General features: G+C 42.3%; 1 protein-coding gene across 3 annotated transcripts in view; it reads right to left on the bottom strand.

Annotated features, from left to right (window-relative positions):
• The window catches only part of mfsd8 (major facilitator superfamily domain containing 8), a 185,964-nt gene that overhangs the window by 2,782 nt on the left and 166,266 nt on the right, over positions 1-16,916 (bottom strand). For all 3 annotated transcript variants that reach the window (XM_078211125.1, XM_078211108.1, XM_078211118.1), the window contains 3 exons: positions 8,385-8,519; positions 8,190-8,293; positions 2,196-2,461 (listed from right to left, as the gene is read on the bottom strand). In XM_078211125.1, coding sequence (XP_078067251.1) covers positions 2,196-2,461; positions 8,190-8,293; positions 8,385-8,519 — 505 coding nt within the window. The remainder of the gene's footprint in view (positions 1-2,195; positions 2,462-8,189; positions 8,294-8,384; positions 8,520-16,916) is intronic.

The raw sequence follows: 16,916 nt of genomic DNA, 5'->3' as shown, positions 1-16,916 counted from the left end.
AGGCCATCAGTTCCACTGTTTTAGTCTATGAAATATTGGTGAGCAGAGTAATCTTAAAACCAGATAATCTTAAAACCAGGTCATCTATGTGCGGATCCACAAGAGATGGGTGAGATCCTAAATGAATATTTCTCATCGGTATTTACTGTTGAGAAAGGCATGGATGTTAGGGAACTTGGGGAAATAAATTGTGATGTCTTAAGGAGTATACATATTACAGAGGAGATGCTAGAAGTCTTAAAGCACATTGAGGTAGATAAATCCCCGGGATGTTGTGGGAGGCTAGGGAGGAAATTGCAGGTCCCCTAGCAGAAATATTTGAATCATCTACAGGTGAAATGCCTGAAGATTGGAGGGTAGCAAATGTTGTGCCTTTGTTTAAGAAGGACTGCAGGGAAAAGCCTGGGAACTACAGACCGGTGAGCCTAACCTCTGTAGTGGGTAAGTTGCTAGAAGGAATTCTGAGAGACAGGATCTACAAGCATTTAGAGAAGCATGGACTGATTAGGGATGGTCAGCATAGTTTTGTGAGTGGAAAATCATGTCTCACAAATTTGATTGAGTTTTTTGAAGGGGTCTCCAAGAAGGTAGATGGGGGCAGTGCAGTTGACGTTGTCGACATGGACTTTAGCAAGGCCTTTGACAAGGTACTGCATGGTAGGTTGTTGCAAAAGGTTAAATCTCACAGGATCCAAAGTGAGGTAGCCAATTGGAAGACAGGGTGGTTGTAAAGGGTTGTTTTTCAAAATGGAGGCCTGTGACCAGCAGTGTTCAGTGCTGTGTATTCTGTAATTTGTTATCGATATTAATGATTTGGATGAGAATTTATGGAACATGGTTAGTAAGGTTGCCGATGATACCAAGATTTGTGGCATAGTGGACAGTGAAGGTTATCTAGGACTGCAATAGGATCTTGATCAATTGAGCCAGTGGGCCGATGAATGGCAGATGGGGTTTAATTTAGATAAATGAGTTGATTCATTTTGGTAGATCGAATCGGAGCAGGACCTACTCAGTTATGGTAGGGTGTTGGGGAGAGTTTTAGAACAAAGAGATCTAGGGTTACATGTTCATAGCTCCTTGAAAGTGGAGTCACAGGTGGACAGGGTGGTGAAGAAGGCATTCGGCATGCTTGGTTTCATTGGTCAGAACATTGAATACAGGAGTTGGGACGTCTTGTTGTTGTACAAGACATTAGTAAGGCCACACTTGGAATACTATGCACAGTTCTGGTCATCTTAGTAGAGAAAGGATATTAAACTAGAAAGAGTGCAGAAAAGATATACTAGGATGCTACTGGGACTTGATGGTTTGAGTTATAAGGAGAGACTGGATAGACTGGAACTTTTTTTCCCTGGAGCGGAGGAGGTTTAGGGGTGATCTTAGAGGTCTATAAAATAATGAGGGGCATAGATGAGGTAGATAATCAACATCTTTTCTCAAAGGTAGGGAAGTCGAAAACTAGAGGTTGGTGTAATCCAAGACCATAATTAGGTTTAAGGTGAGAGGGGAGAGATACAATAGGATCCAGAGGGGCAATTTTTTCACAGAGGGTGGTGATTGTCTGGAACAAGCTGCCAGAGGCAGTAGTAGAGGCGGGTACAATTTTGTCTTTTAAAAAGCGTTTAGACAGTTACATGGGTAAAATGGGTATGGGCCAAATGTGGGACTAGCTTAATGGTTAAAAACTGGGTGCCATGGACAAGTTGGGCCGAAGGACCTGTTTCCATGCTGTAAACCTCTGCCTCTATATTACATTGATTTGATTTTGCTCACTCAGACTTTAATTTAGATTCTAACTTTAAAAATGTTGAGTCAAGTTGCACACTTGCCAGTACAGTAATCAACTGGAAACTACTTCAATGTTATTTGGTTGAAAGAAGACAGAATACCACCCTTTAAAGATATGTTATTGGTTACAATTAAAGTGCCAGTGAAGTGTGGAATCTGAAAATTGCAAGTGTTTGTCACACCAAAGTATTTGCCCTAATTATGGTCTTGGATTACACCAAATTAAAATGGAAGAACATTCGTGGGAAACTGAAGGATCAAAGCTACAATCACAAAACAAAAAAGTGATAATACAAATAACCGCCATGCAGTTGCTGAAACACAGTATGCTATTGAATCTCTTCATGCTTCTGATCTTATTAAACAGGTCTTTTGACATTTTATTATAATTAAGCATCTCTTACCTGGGGCTTTGGTCCAATAATTTTTGAATACAATGTATAAGATATAACATTACAAACTGGGTATCCCATTCCAATCAGGACAGCAGAAAGGATGTACTGAGTTAGATGGATGATGGGAGTATACTGACACCACACTTGCTCCACAGGACAACCTGTTCTCTCAGCACTCAGACTGAGCGAAGGTTGCATGAATAAATTCCAAGTAACAATGGATGATTCATTGTACTTTATTTCAACAGAAGAGTAGTTGGAAGCATTCTTAATCCCTGTCAATGATAGAAAAAATAATTGTTATTTCTTTTTAATGCACAAGAGTTGAATCTTCCATTAGCTGCTTCAAGGAAAAAGAACACAAATAAAAGTAATAGCACATTCAAGTACCTTACAACTGATGCACAATCCAGCATTTTTCTCCATTATAAGTTACTAGGTTTATCTTTATAAAACAACCCGTGTGCACTTGTAATGACACATTTCTGCCAATAATGGTGCTGCAGCACTTAAGTTTTTCATCTCCTAGCTACTCAGTCTGTACTACAGATAATCTCTATGCTCCTCATCTCAAATTTCCAGATTATTTTATGTTAAATAGAAAAACAAAGTACTACATAAAAATAAGGATCAAATGTATGGATTTTAAAATGGTCACTGAATTCTATCTGAGCATCCTGATCCAAAATCCTCCATCCTTTGGACTTCACCTTAAGTAGAATTACATTTGGCTATCATTCTGTATGCAAAATGCAATGTGAGCTTAACTTGAAAAATAATTAAAGTTAGTAAGTACATCACTTAAACTGTCACCAGTGGTTTTCTTATGTAGCCAAGCCTGGAGTGTAGTTGGTGCAACCCATTGTCTATTATGTTCAGATTTTTTAAAAATCCTATGCTTGTGTGGCCTATCTTGTAATTTCTCAGGCATTTTTCTGAAGCTTTCCTTTTTAATATTATGTACAATGTTACTAAAAAAAATGTAAATACGATTCTGACTCAGCTTAACTTTCTTTTCAGTGAAGTTTAATTAAAGGAGATTAAAGGCATGATTTTCATCCTGGATGTGCTGGCAATTTCTTGCTACTGGCAGGCATATTGGTCTGCTGCTGTGTTCCTGCCTACATGCTATTATCAGGGAGGTGGCTTTTGGGAAGTGACAGTTACTCACCCATTCGCTAATGGCAGGTAGCCAATTTTGACAAAGTGCCAGTTGAGGGCGCTCTTCACAGCATCTGGATTTTTTACACACTGGAATGGAATAGCGGTGACTCCCCTGGCAGGCCAGAGGTGCATCCTGCAAAGCAACCCATCATGGATCTGCTGAGCCAGGGCCCATCCAGTTGCCCAGCAATGGTGATAAGACAGCAGTGCCATCATATATCGTCCATTTTCACAGCCTAACATTTTGCACAATAATCAAAAAAGATCAAGGGACTCTAAAATGGTGGGATTGATATTGCTGGCAAATAGAACCCACTACAAAATTCCTGCTTACCTTTAATCCATAATTATTGTAAACAAAAATCACCCACGTTATTTAATAGTCTGAAGCATAACATATATTCTTGCAAGTTTCAAAAGTTTTTTTTTGATATTTCAACTTTAATTGTACAAGTCTGAAACCATTAATTCAGTCAGTTCTACTAATGTCTAAGCTCCTTCAAGGACAGAAACAGTGACAGATAAGGAAGTGAATATATTTATACTTTTGCTGAATAATGTTTACCCTAGAAAATTAAGTTATGCTGCAGCTCATATCTGTGGAAAATGGTGGCACTGGCATAGCTTCAGATTTTCTCTCCATTAACATCAGGAAAAGGTTTGGGGGTTGACTGTTTTAGGTTATCGCTGCAGACCATAATTATTATCCAAATCCTATCATTCTCACCAAAAACACAGTATTTGCATTTTTTATTTAAAATAACAACTTAATCCATCAATGTGCTGCGTGACTGGTGGTGATGGGAGGGGTGAGAGAAAATACATGGGAGCTGACATTACACACTCTGTGTAACTTTTATTATTTGGATATGAAAAACACTGTATAAATGCAAGTAATATACCATCATCAGCTCACAGTACCAGTTAAAAGGAATCAGATAGTCTTTACTGTGTTAACATTTATAAACTACATTAGCTTCAATACAGAATTGGACTCTATCAGACATGCTCAATGAATCACTGCTTCATAACATACTGCCAGTATTTTATATCCATTATTTATTGAATCTGACTAATATCGTTGCCCACGTAATCAATATTTCAAATGCAGATGTGCTAATGAACAAACACACAAAGGGAAGCCAGAAATATCGCAGCAAACCTTTTAAACTCCTGAGATGTTTATAGTCCAAAATAATATGTCAACGTTCTGAATTGTAATCTCTCTGATTTAACAGTTATTTTGTTTATTTGGTACATCTCCCATGGTATTGGTCATGAATAATCTAGGAGCTGGAACAAACTTTTTGTATTTAGGCTTTACAGCAGCCACATACAAATATGGTTCCCAAAGGAATATCTATCATTACATGACTGACAGAAGGTAAAAATATTCCACATCTTACTGACACTAGATGTAACACGAATCACAGAATTAATATTTGTAATACTGTTTGCGTACCACTTCTTTCAGTTATTAGGATGACACCTTTACAACCTAACGTAAAACATCAAAAGTGCGGATTTCCTCTGACCAAGAGCTGAAATTTTACAAAGTGTCCATCGACAAAATTCTCTTCTCGAAGGTAGTGAACCTTTAATTATTCTAATGATCTATCAATAATAATTTTAAATTCTTTGTAATTAAATGCACAATCCCTTGCAGTGAAGAAGATTCAGAGGTGATCTTATTGAAACATGGAAGATCCTGAGGGAACTGGACGGGTGGAGGCTGAGAGGTTATTTCCCTTTGTGGGACATCTAGAACTAAAGGACACAGCTTAAAAAAATTAGGGATCCAATTTAAGACTGAAATTAGGAGAATTTTGTTCTCCCAGAGGGTTATTATATGGAATTCTCTTCCCCAGAGAGTAGTGGAGGCTGGGTCATTGAATATATTCAAGGCTAGGTTAGGTAGATTTTTGATTGACAAGGCAGTCCAGGGTTATGGTTGTGCAGACAGGAAAGTGGAATAAGGCCACAATCATCAGCCATGATTTAACTGAATGGTAGAATGGGCTCAAGGGGCCAAATGGCCCACTATTGCTTTCTATTTTTTGTGTTCAGTGTATTATTTTACTGTACATTGCAATGGAATAAAGTCATCTAACATCATAAGATTCCTAGCTTTGGCTACTTCCCATGGTACATGTTCTAAGGTGCAAATGCTTTATTTATAGTTTCCACCATGGCCAATTCAATATGCATAATTTTTTTAAAATTCCTCTTCTTGCAGTTAAAAGTTTTGATAAAACAGTTGATAAAAGCAAATTACTGCGGATGCTGGAATCTGAAACCAAAAGAGAAAATGCTGGAAAATCTCAGCAGGTCTGGCAGCATCTGTAAGAAGAGAAAAGAGTTGACATTAAGGTTTTTTCCTCAATCGTGGATTCCCATCTACAGTTGTTGACAGGGCCCTCAACAGCGTGCAGTCCATTTCCCGCGCCACAACCCTTACCCCCTCCCCTCCCTCCCAAGGTGAGTCCACCTTGTTCTCACATTTCACCCTACCAGCCTCCACATGCAAAGCATAATCCTCTGCCATTTTCGCCAACTCCAGCGTGATGCCACATCAAACACATCTTCCCTTCACTCCCTCTGTCAGCATTCCGCAGAGACCGTTCCCTCCGGGATAACCTAGTCCATTCCTCCACTATACCCAACACCTCTCCCGTCACTCATGGCACCTTCCCATGCAATCGCAGAAGGTGCAACACCTGCCCCTTTACCTCTTCTATGCTCACCATCCAAGGTCCAAAACATTCATTCCAGGTTAAGCAGCGTTTCACTTGCACCTCTTTCAATTTGGTGTATCCCAATGTGGTCTTCTCTATATCAGAGAGACCAACCGTAGACTGGGTGATCACTTTGCTGAGCACCTTTGGTCTGTGCGCAGTCAGGACCTTGACATTCCCGTTGCTTGCCATTTTAACACATGATCCTGTTCCCATGCCCACATGTCTGTCCTTGGGCTGCTGCAATGTTCGAGTGATGCTCAATGCAAAATGGAGGAACAGCATCTCATCTTCCAACTAGGTACTTTACAAACTTCCGGTCTCAACATCAAATTCAACAACTTCAGATGATTAGCTCTACCCCACCTCGACCCCTTTGTTTTCATTTTATTTTATTTATTTTTTTACTGTTCTCTACCTTTTATTTCTTTATTGTCTTTCTTCATTTTTCTTTCCCCCCCCACTCTTACCCCCTACTTTATCCCCCTTCCCTTTTCTAAATTTTACCTCTGTCCCATCCATTCCCCCCCCCTCCCCCTCCCAACATCTTCATCTGTCACAGTTTGCCCTCTGATTTTAGCTTCTCTGCCGTTTGGCCATTCACACCCTTTATTCTCTCTGTGGACTGCCATTAGCAGTCTTTTCCCCTGGTTTCTATGGCTATGACTCATCTTTCATTCCCTCACCCTGTAGTATAAATATCTCCCACTTTCTATGCCTTTTAGCTTTGACAAAGGGTCATCTGGACTCGAAACGTCAACACTTTTCTTTCCTTTCCTCCAGATGCTGCCAGACCTGCTGAGATTTTCCAGCATTTTCTCTTTTGGTTGCTAAAACAGTTATTTGTGCAACAGTGTACATGAGAGTTTTTCCAAATGTCAAGTCTCAAATAACTTCACTTAAACAGGTGGCTATTTACTGCAGCCTGGTACTGGCTGACTGAGTGACTCTAGACTCAGCCTTATAAACAATGCCTGCCAGCCCATTACAAATCAGTTCCCCACCCTAGCAATGTTAGAAAATGTATTCTAAAATGCCTTTAGCTCAAAATTCAATTGTATGAACATTTATTTCCCCCCACCATTTTGTAGATCAGCCTGGTTGGCATGCTGCATGATAGGAACTATAGTTTCACAAAGGCAGAAAAATCTACAGCTCTTATGCACACACCCAAAAAATGTGTTCACAAGAGATTAGAATCCATTATGCCCAAGGTAACTGAGGCTTGAAGCAGACTTCCAAGTCCTATCACAAAAAGGGCAGCCTCAGAGATCTCTTACATTATTACGGGTGCATTTTACGATGCAAATTAAAATGAATAGTAATTTTAAATTACATTTTAAGTGATAGTCATATGACTACTCATCTAGTTCATTCAAAAATTCAAGATAGCAGCTGAAAGTATATCTGTACTAACAAAAAAAGTTGTACAAATTAATAATCCATGGCTGTTTCAGCATTTATAGATGTCCTAAACTCAGTGTGCCCAAACGGTAATCAGAGCACCTCACCAGTAACCATTGAGTAGTGAAGAATTCAGCTGAAAATCAGGAAACTTTCTCCTTCCATACAAATGAAATAACTACCATAACTGCTGCGAGCTGATCTCCTTAGCAATAGGGTAGGCAAGTTATTCTCAGTTCCCCTTCATATTTCTGTGAATTCAAATGTTGTGCCAAGTTGCATGAATCTATTAATGCTTAGTCATTTTCAAAAGCAACATGACTTCATTCTTAAGCTGAACTTACCGAGAAGATAATTAACTGATGCAAAAGCAAACAATAATGCGAAACAAAACTTCCTGTTTACACTGCTGAAAATTCCCAGCAATTAACAAAATGCCTTACTGGGCCTACAGCCAAAAAAACATTAAAATTCACAAAAAAATCTAAACAGTCAGCACATTTAAAAACAAAAGATAACAACGAATACACATTACATATGCACAAATAATAAAGAATTCAATGAAAACAAAGGTAGTATAGGTGCTCGATGGCTGGCACAGATGTGATGGGTCAAAGGGCCTCTCTCTGCGCTGTATAGCTCAATGACTTTAAAAACACCACCAGTTCCTTCAGTTTTTGGAAGATTAATCAAACCATACCTGTCCACTGGATTTGAGGGTACTGATCTCCCCATGGCAGCAAAACAAAGAAGCCAAAGAAAAGGACAACAAATCCTCCAAGCAGCAAAAGACGATCCTCAAATCTATTCAGGAAAAAAACCAAATGGAGGCTGTAATCAATCTAAATTCAAAAATTTATGAAAATACTTTCAAAAATCTTCATTACACAGTTACCTTTTTGAAAGAAGTTTTGTTGTCATAAAAACAATAATAGATTCTATACCAACACCCACGAGGAGAATCCCATTGTACAAGACTGCCTGTTTCCCAGTCCATGCGTACATGTCCATGGTTAATGGGGTAGCTATCCTGCAAAGGATTCAAAACAAAATCATCTTTTAAAAACAGCTGTGCTAACAATTTAGCCATGTGTAAAATCTGAAGTTACTTATTCTTTTAATATGAATGTTTCTAATTATACATTTATTTTGTAAAATCATAGAATCCCTACAGTACAGAAGCAGGCCATTTGGCCCATCGAGTCTGCACCAACCACAATCCCACCCAGACCCTATCCCCATAACCCCATACATTTACCCTGCTAATCCCCTGACACTTGGGTCAATTTAGCATGGCCAATCAACCTAACCTGCACATCTTTAGACAGAGAGGAAACCGGAGCACCCGGAGGAAATCTACGTCAACACGGGGAGAATGTGCAAACTCCGCGCAGACAGTGACCTGAGGCTGGAATTGAACCTGGGTCCCTGGTGCTGTGAGGCAGCAGTGCTAACCACTGTGCCGCCCTTTTGTTGCCTATTGGTCTTTGATTCCTTTGCCTTCAAATTCACAGCAGAGGGCTAGAGCGTCATAGCATGGAAACAGGCCCTTCGGCCCAACTTGTCCATGCTGCCCTTTTTTTTAAAACTCCTAAGCTAGTCCTAATTGCCTGCATTTGGCCCATATCCATCTATACCCATCTTACCCATGTAACTGTCTAAACGCTTTTTAAAAGACAAAATTGTACCCCTCTCTACTACTACCTCAGGTAGCTTGTTCCAGGCACTCACCACCCTGTGTGTGAGAAAAATGCCCCTCTGGACTCTTTTGTATTTCTTCCCCTCACCTTAAAACTATGCCCTCTAGTTTTAGACTCCTCTACCTTTGGGAAAAGATATTGATTATCTAGCTGATCTATGCCCCTCATTATTTTATATTCCTCTATAAGATCACCCTTCTACTCCCCAGTGAAAAAAGTCTCAGTCTATCCAGCCTCTTCTTATAACTCAAACCATCAAGTCCCGGTAGCATCCTAGTAAATCTCTTCTGCACTCTTTCTAGTTTAATAATATCCTTTCTATAATAGGGTGACCAGAGCTGTACACAGTATTCCAAGTGTGGTCTTCCCAATGTCTTGTACAACTTCAACAAGACGTCCCAACTTCTGTATTCAATGCTCTGACCAATGAAACCAAGCATGCTAAATGCTTTCTTCACCACTCTGTCCACCTGCGACCCCACTTTCAAAGAGCCATGAACCTGTATCCCTAGATCTTTCAGTTCTGTAACTCTCCCCAACGCCCTATCATTAACTGAGTAAGTCCTGCCCTGGTTCAATCTACCAAAATGCATCACCTCACATTTACCTAAATTAAATTCCATCTGCCATTCGTCAGTCCACTGGCCCAATTGATCAAGATCCCTTTGCAATCCGAGATAACCTTATTCACTGTCCACTATGCCACCAATCTTGGTGTCATCTGCAAACTTACTAACCATGCCTCCTATATTCTCATCCAAATCATTACAGTCAGTTTTGATTGAACAAGTTCTATAGGTTTGTTATTACTATTTTGTTATTTTTGGCAGTCTATTATTTTTAGTGTTTATCATATTGATAATCATTTTTACCAGTATAACAGGAAATTAACATTATTTCCCATTTTGTCCTGAGGGAATGACTCCTTCTTGGATATGGTTCCATGGACAGTGGGTGCCCTTTGATATCTCATCCAAGTATCCATTATTTGTGTATGGCCCTCAGTAGTGAATGCTGGAAGACGATTTGATCATGGGGGAACACCATAACTATTATCGCCCACCAGTATGGTCAGTAGTTGGTGATCCAGGGCATGAACTCTATTTAGGAACTCTGTCAAAGAGGAGGAATAAACGGGTCTTTTTTTCAAATGGCAGGCAATGACTAGTGGGGTACCGCAGGGATCAGTGCTGAGCTCCACAGCTATTCATTATATGTATTAATGATTTAGATGAGGGAACTAAATGTAATATCTCCAAATTTGCAGATGACACAAAGCTGGGTGAAAGGGTGAGCTGTGACGAGGATGCAGAGATCCTTCAGTACGATTTGGACAAGCTGAGGGGGTAAAATGAATGGTAAATGCAGTATAATTTGGATAAATGCAAGGTTATCCACTTTGGTTGCAAAAACGGGAAGCCAGATTACTATCTGAATGGCCATAAATTAGGAGAGGGGAATGAGCAATGAAACCTGGGTGTCCTCATACACAGTCACTAAAGGTAAGCATGCAGGTACAGCAGACGGTAAAAAAGACAAATGGTATGTTGGCCTTCTTAGCGAGAGGATTTGAGTACAGGAGCAGGAATGTCTTGATGCAATTATATAGGGGCTTGGTGAGGTTACACCTGGAATAGTGTGTGCAGTTTTAGTCTCCTAATCTGAGGAAGGATGTTCTTGCTCCAGCGGAACACAAAGAAGATTTACCAGACTGATTCCTGGGATGGCAGGACTGACGTATGAGGAGAGACCGACTTGGTTAGGATTGTATTCACTAGAGTTCAGAAGAATGAGGGGTTAATCTCATAGAAACCTGTAAAATTCTAACAGGACTAGACAGGGTAGATGCATGAAGGTTGTCCCCAATGGTGGGGGTGTCCAGAACCAGGGGTCACAGTCTGAAAACAGACGAGGAGAAATTTCTTCACCCAGAGTGTGGTCAGCCTGTGGGATTTGCCAGCAGAAAAAGTAGTTGAGGCCAAAACATTGTTTGTTTTCAAGAAGCAGTTACGGAGGGAAGGCAGGATCAGGCTATTGAGTTGGATGGTCAACCATGATCATAACAAATGGCAGAATGGCCTCCTTCTGCTCCTATTTTCTGTTTCTAACTCTAGTCCCTTCTCTACTCCTAGATCAATGAGCTCAGACACCACACAGATTGAAATGGTCAAACTCAACACAGATTGAGAATATTAAACACTGACCCTTTTGGCCTTTCTGCCAAAGTTGCACACAAATTTGAACCAAGACATTGAGCCAAATAATTTTCAACTTGAAATAATTTTTATTAATCTTAACTTGAAAATAACTATAAATTGGAAGGGTGTTTCCCGTGTTTTATCATTGAAATGCAACTATAAGCACAGGGAATTCTGTTACTGTTATATATTAAATATTAACAACTGAATCAGGTGATTTTCATGGCACTTAGAATTGGGGTGGTCTTTAAAAATGGCACCTGGAGTGTATGAGTTGATGGCGCAGCAGGAAAATCAGAGGCCAGCGATACATCATAGGTCCTGTGACTGGAAGTTTTCTTTCAAAGTTCCACACACTCTGGTGGAGAAAAACCGCCATTGCCATCAGCGGCTCCAACATTGCTTTTCCTGCCTGATGTGGGCCTTTACCAATATCGGGGAAAATCCTGACCATTGAATTATTCCTCAGAAGGTAGGATCAAGTTACACATTCCAAACAAATTGGGGTTTGTCTTGACCTCCCAGGGGATCAATCAGAAACTAACTTAATTCATTTGTGGTGCAAATAAACACAGCAATAAGTTTCTATTCATTGTGACCAGGCTTCTCACTCTGTCAATCTGCAGATAAGCTTTTTAAAGCACTGAATCTGCTAAAACTGATTTTTTTCTGAGTACTTTTCATTTGTAGCACTCAGCAGCTGAGCTCTTTAGTTTGTACTGGCCTGCAATTTGCCGTAGTAATAATGGCTGGACTGTCGATGCTCACCATTATCTGGGCAAACTGACAGCAACTTCTGGCAGCTATAGACACAATGGGGAGAATTTACCATTTTGATTCTAAGTGCTGAATCTGGGTGCAATTCAAATCCGACTTGTAAACCTGTTCTCAGGCGCTCCCATACACACAGCCTGAAAAAAAAGTCGCGAGTCTGAATCGCGTCTGAATCGTGGGCGGGGCTTATCGTGCCCGAAACACTGCAGCTCCAATCGGAGCTTTGAACTGCGCATGCGTAGTGAAAAAAAATTCAAAAAACGCGCCCCTGTCACATCGCTCTCGAGCCACAAAAAGCGGATAAAGCGGCCCGGGAGCAAAAAGCGGGAGCAATGGCCCCCACAGACATCGCCCCACCCCTACATCCACCCACCCCCTCCCCCCCCACGCCCCAGACTGATCGCGACCCCCCTGCCCCCTTTCCCCCCACCGATCGCCCGCAGAGTGGCAGTGGACACCCCCTTCCCCCCAGCGATCGCCCGCAGAGTGGCAGCAGACCCTCTCTGCCCCTGCCCCCACCCTCCCAGTGCCCCCCCACAAAGATTCATCTGGCTTCTCTCCTCTCCCTTCCCCCCTCCCCCCCTCAGCAGAGAACGATCTGGCCTCCCTTGCTTTTCAAACCCGAACACACAGTAAAATGTGAAAATTAGAAACTTGCTGTTAGAGAAACCCGACTCTTCCAGAGGATATGATATTGCAACCTTCACCAATGAAATCACCATTAATGCTGTCACACTAAATACCGAAGACAAACTTAAAAACAAAATACTGGGGATGCTGAGGATTTGAAATAAAAACAGAAAGTGCTGGAAGAAACCAGCAGTTCCAAAGAAGTCACATTGGACTTAAACTATATTTCTCGCTCCACATATACTGACAGACCTGCTGAGCTTTTCCAGCAATTTCTGTTATTACTTTAAATTGAAGAAAAACCTAAGCCTTGTTCAATCCTGGGCACTGTAGCATTGTGGATAGGTTACTGGACTAGTCATTGAAGTTCAACCAGTGTACATTCTGTGTCCTCGCTTTCTACTTGCGAGTGGTGTTCAACATAGAGGAACACTGATACAACAGCTGAGGAAGGGAAGTAGGTGGTAATCATCAGGAATTTCCTTGTCAGTGTTTGAGCTGGTGCCATGAGACTTCATGGGAGCCAGAGTCAATGTTGAGGGCTCTCAAGGTCACTCTCTCTCAACTGTATACCATGCTGCCACCAGCTCTGGTGGTTCTGTGGGACAGAATATACATAGAGTTCATGATGGAAGAACCTGGGACATTGGCAGTAAGGTATGGTTCAGTGAGTATATCTATGTCTGGCTGTTGCTTGATTTGCCTGTGGCACAGTTCTTCCAATTTTGGTACAAGTCCCCAAATGTTAGTGAGAAGGACTTTCCAGGGTCAACTGGGCAGGTGCACCTTTATGTTCAGTGCTTAGCTCAATGATGGTTGGCCTATCCAGTTTTATTCTTTTGGAATTTTTTGTAACTGTTTGATGCAATTGAGTAGCTTGCAGAACCTTTTCAAAGGGCAGTTACGAGTTAACCACACTGCAATAGGTCTGGAATTGTGCATGGGCTAGTCAGGGTAAGGATGGCAGATTTCCTTTCCTAAAGGAAATCAGTTTACCAGATGGGTTTTTACAACATTACAGGAGTTTCAATTATCACATTTACAGATACAGCTTTTTGTTCCAGATGTATTTAATTAACTGAATTTAAATGTCAAAGCTTCCACAGCCAGATGCAAACTCATGCCTCCTGAGCAGTATCAGGGGTACCTAAAAATAAGATGTCGACCTGGTGCGGCTGCAGCTAGAGGCAACATGCATGCTGAATGATGGAAGCAGCAGGCAATAGACTGAACTCAGTGATCACATAAACATTGGATCAGATCCAAGCTCTGCAGTCCAACCACTATCAGTTGATGAATAGTGGCAGACAATTAAAAAACTAACCAGTGGAAAAGACTCCACAAACATCCCCATCGATGCCAGAGCCCAACACGGGCTGAGACACGGCTGAAGCCTTTTCAACCACTTTCAGCTCGAAGTGCCGAGATGATGGCCCATCTCGATCTCTTCCAAAGGTCCTCACCATCACAGTCAGACATAGCCTGCTCACTAAATCGTACTTACTTCCAAAGTCCCAGACTCTTAAATCACCATATCTGGGTACAGACCACAGACCCATTAGAAGTGGTGGCAGAGTGGTGTAGTCCGGAGGGAGTGACCCTGTCGTCAGCCAATTTTATTCACTCCAATTGATATCAAGAAGTTAAGGCATTGGATACAACATAGGCTATAGGCCCTGACATCCCAGATGTAGTGTAAAGACCTGGACTCCAGAACTAACTGCACACTTAGTCAAGCTGTTCCAGTACATTACAACATTGGTTCAAAACATTGACAAAAGAACTGAACTCCAGTGATGTTTTCAAAAATAAAAAGCTGCAACACTGACATTTACCTGACAATAGGGAAAATTGTCCTGATATATCCTGTCCACAATGAAAGGGGTCATCAACAGTGCTATCCATTGGTACATACTCACCAATAGCTTACTCACTGCTGCTCAGGATGTGTTTGGCCAGGAGAACATAGCTCCAAACCATATTACCTTGTTCCAAATATGGATAAATGAGGTGAGAGCACCTGGACTTAACATTAAAGCAGCATGTAACCACATGTGCCATCAAGAAGCCCGAAAAACATTGAAGTCAGTGAGAATCCAATGGAAAACTCTCCACTGACTGGAGTCATACAAAGGAAGATTGTTGTGGTTGTTGGATTCCAATTATTCCCCAGGACCCTATGCATGACTTCCTCAAGGCAGTGTCCAAGGCCCAACCATGTTCAATCGCTTCGGCAATTACTTTGCCTTCATCATAAGATCAGAAATGAGGATGTTGGCTGACAATTGCAGAATTTTCAGTTTCATTTGCAACTCCTCTGATAACGAAGATCCCCATGCCCACATGCAGCAAGGCATTTAGACTTGTGCTTATTTAGCGTGTGCATAGTCACAGAACCAATCAATAATTGTCAGTGACTAGACTGAGTTCCTCCAGCCCGCCTTCAAGTTTAGTCAGCGGGCACGCCTCAACAATGTGAGTCATTGTTTGGACTGCAAACTTGTGCTGATAAGAGGCTAGCACTTGCACCACACAACTATCAGGCAATGGTAAGCGAGATTCTAACTACCTTCCCTTGACAGTATCAAACCATTTTTCCAGCGACCCACTTCTTTCAAATGGCCATCCCTCGCGGCCCACGTCATGTGGCATTAGTAATGAAGTACAATCTTTCCACTTTGTACTAACATTATAAAGTATATTAAATGTCAGGGGGTCCGTTTCAGATCCATTTTCCAATTTATTCGAGCCACATTCTGGCACAAAGGAAATTGGTGTCAGTATTTTGAAAACTGCTTTGTGGCAATCTTACAACCTTATCCCACCTATTTTTCGGCGAGGTGAAGTCGTAAGATCGGGAGTGATGGTAAAACCGAGAATCATGCCCATTTTCACGCCGATTCCCACCGTACCATGTTGATTTCCCAGGCGCGATGAGAAGCGTGCCCAAAATGGGCAAAACATCAGGGGTGGGGATGTGGTGGAAAGCTTGGGGGTAGGGGGGTGGTGGAGAGCTCGGGGTTAAAGGAGGTGGCGGAGAGCTCGGGACTCAGGAAGTGGCTGGTGTACAACTCATTCCCCCGGCTGCTGAGTGATCCCCTGAAGGCTCATAGTGACTCAAAGAGTGCGGACACCAACCCCAGTGCAGTCACCATGTCAACCTTCCATCTGGCAGCTATTAACGCTCTGTGGATGACTACTGATATTCCTTCCCAGTAACGCCACTAGCAGAGACAACAAGCAAGTCTCAGAGTTGCTTCTCCAAGCCAGGGAGCACAGGTGTTAACATGGCTCCTCACACAGCATGGACCCACCCGTCGTTGCTGCCCTCCATGGGAATCCATCCAGTGCCCCTCTCCCCGTATGTATGAACTGCAAGCCATTCCTGGAAGGCACTGCACCAGACATCAAGCTGGCTGCACGCATGTAATGTTTCAAGGCTTCCCAATGGGTTCCCCCCACACAGCCACCTATATGCTCGCTGTGTCCCTATTGGCAAGGGTGCGGTGGCACTTGCCATCCTGTCCAGGTTCAGCATGGAACCAGACATGGTGTTGGCATGCCACCACCCACTCTCAGTTGGGACACAGGTTGATGGGAGGGAGTGTGGGTCCTGGGATGGAGAACCTGATAGAATTGATCTCCCTTTCTCTCTCTCTTTCCCTCCCTTCCCCCAACTAACACCCCCTTCCAGAGTAGTGATGGACTTCACCATGCAGCCAATAGACCTGATGGTCATTCTCGTGGCTGCTGCTGCAGAGGAGGAGGAGGAACTGTGGGCACTGCAAGGCCAGCCCAGGCCAGAGGCTGCAGCAGGAGGAGAGGGAGGCACTGGCCGTGCATAGGAGATGAGAGGTGGCCACCCATTGGCCCGAGGGGGGCCAGGTGACAAAGGAGACAAAGACCCCGACAGTTCAGGACACGCATGTCCTTTGAGGAGCTACTTGACAGTGTGTGGTGCCGCAGGAACTGATTCCGTCTCCGCAAGGAGACGGTGCAGCCCTAGAATCATAGAATCCCTACAGTGCAGAAGGAGGCCATTCGGCCCATCAAGCCTGCACCGACAACAATCCCACCCAGGCCCTATCCCCGTAACCCCACGTATTTACCTTGCTAAAATCACGT

Source organism: Mustelus asterias, chromosome 1 (genome assembly GCF_964213995.1).
Source record: "Mustelus asterias chromosome 1, sMusAst1.hap1.1, whole genome shotgun sequence".
In the NCBI taxonomy this organism is placed as follows: domain Eukaryota; kingdom Metazoa; phylum Chordata; class Chondrichthyes; order Carcharhiniformes; family Triakidae; genus Mustelus; species Mustelus asterias.
The sequence above is the reverse complement of the archived record's forward strand: the minus strand, read 5'-3'. Positions and strand labels throughout refer to the sequence as shown.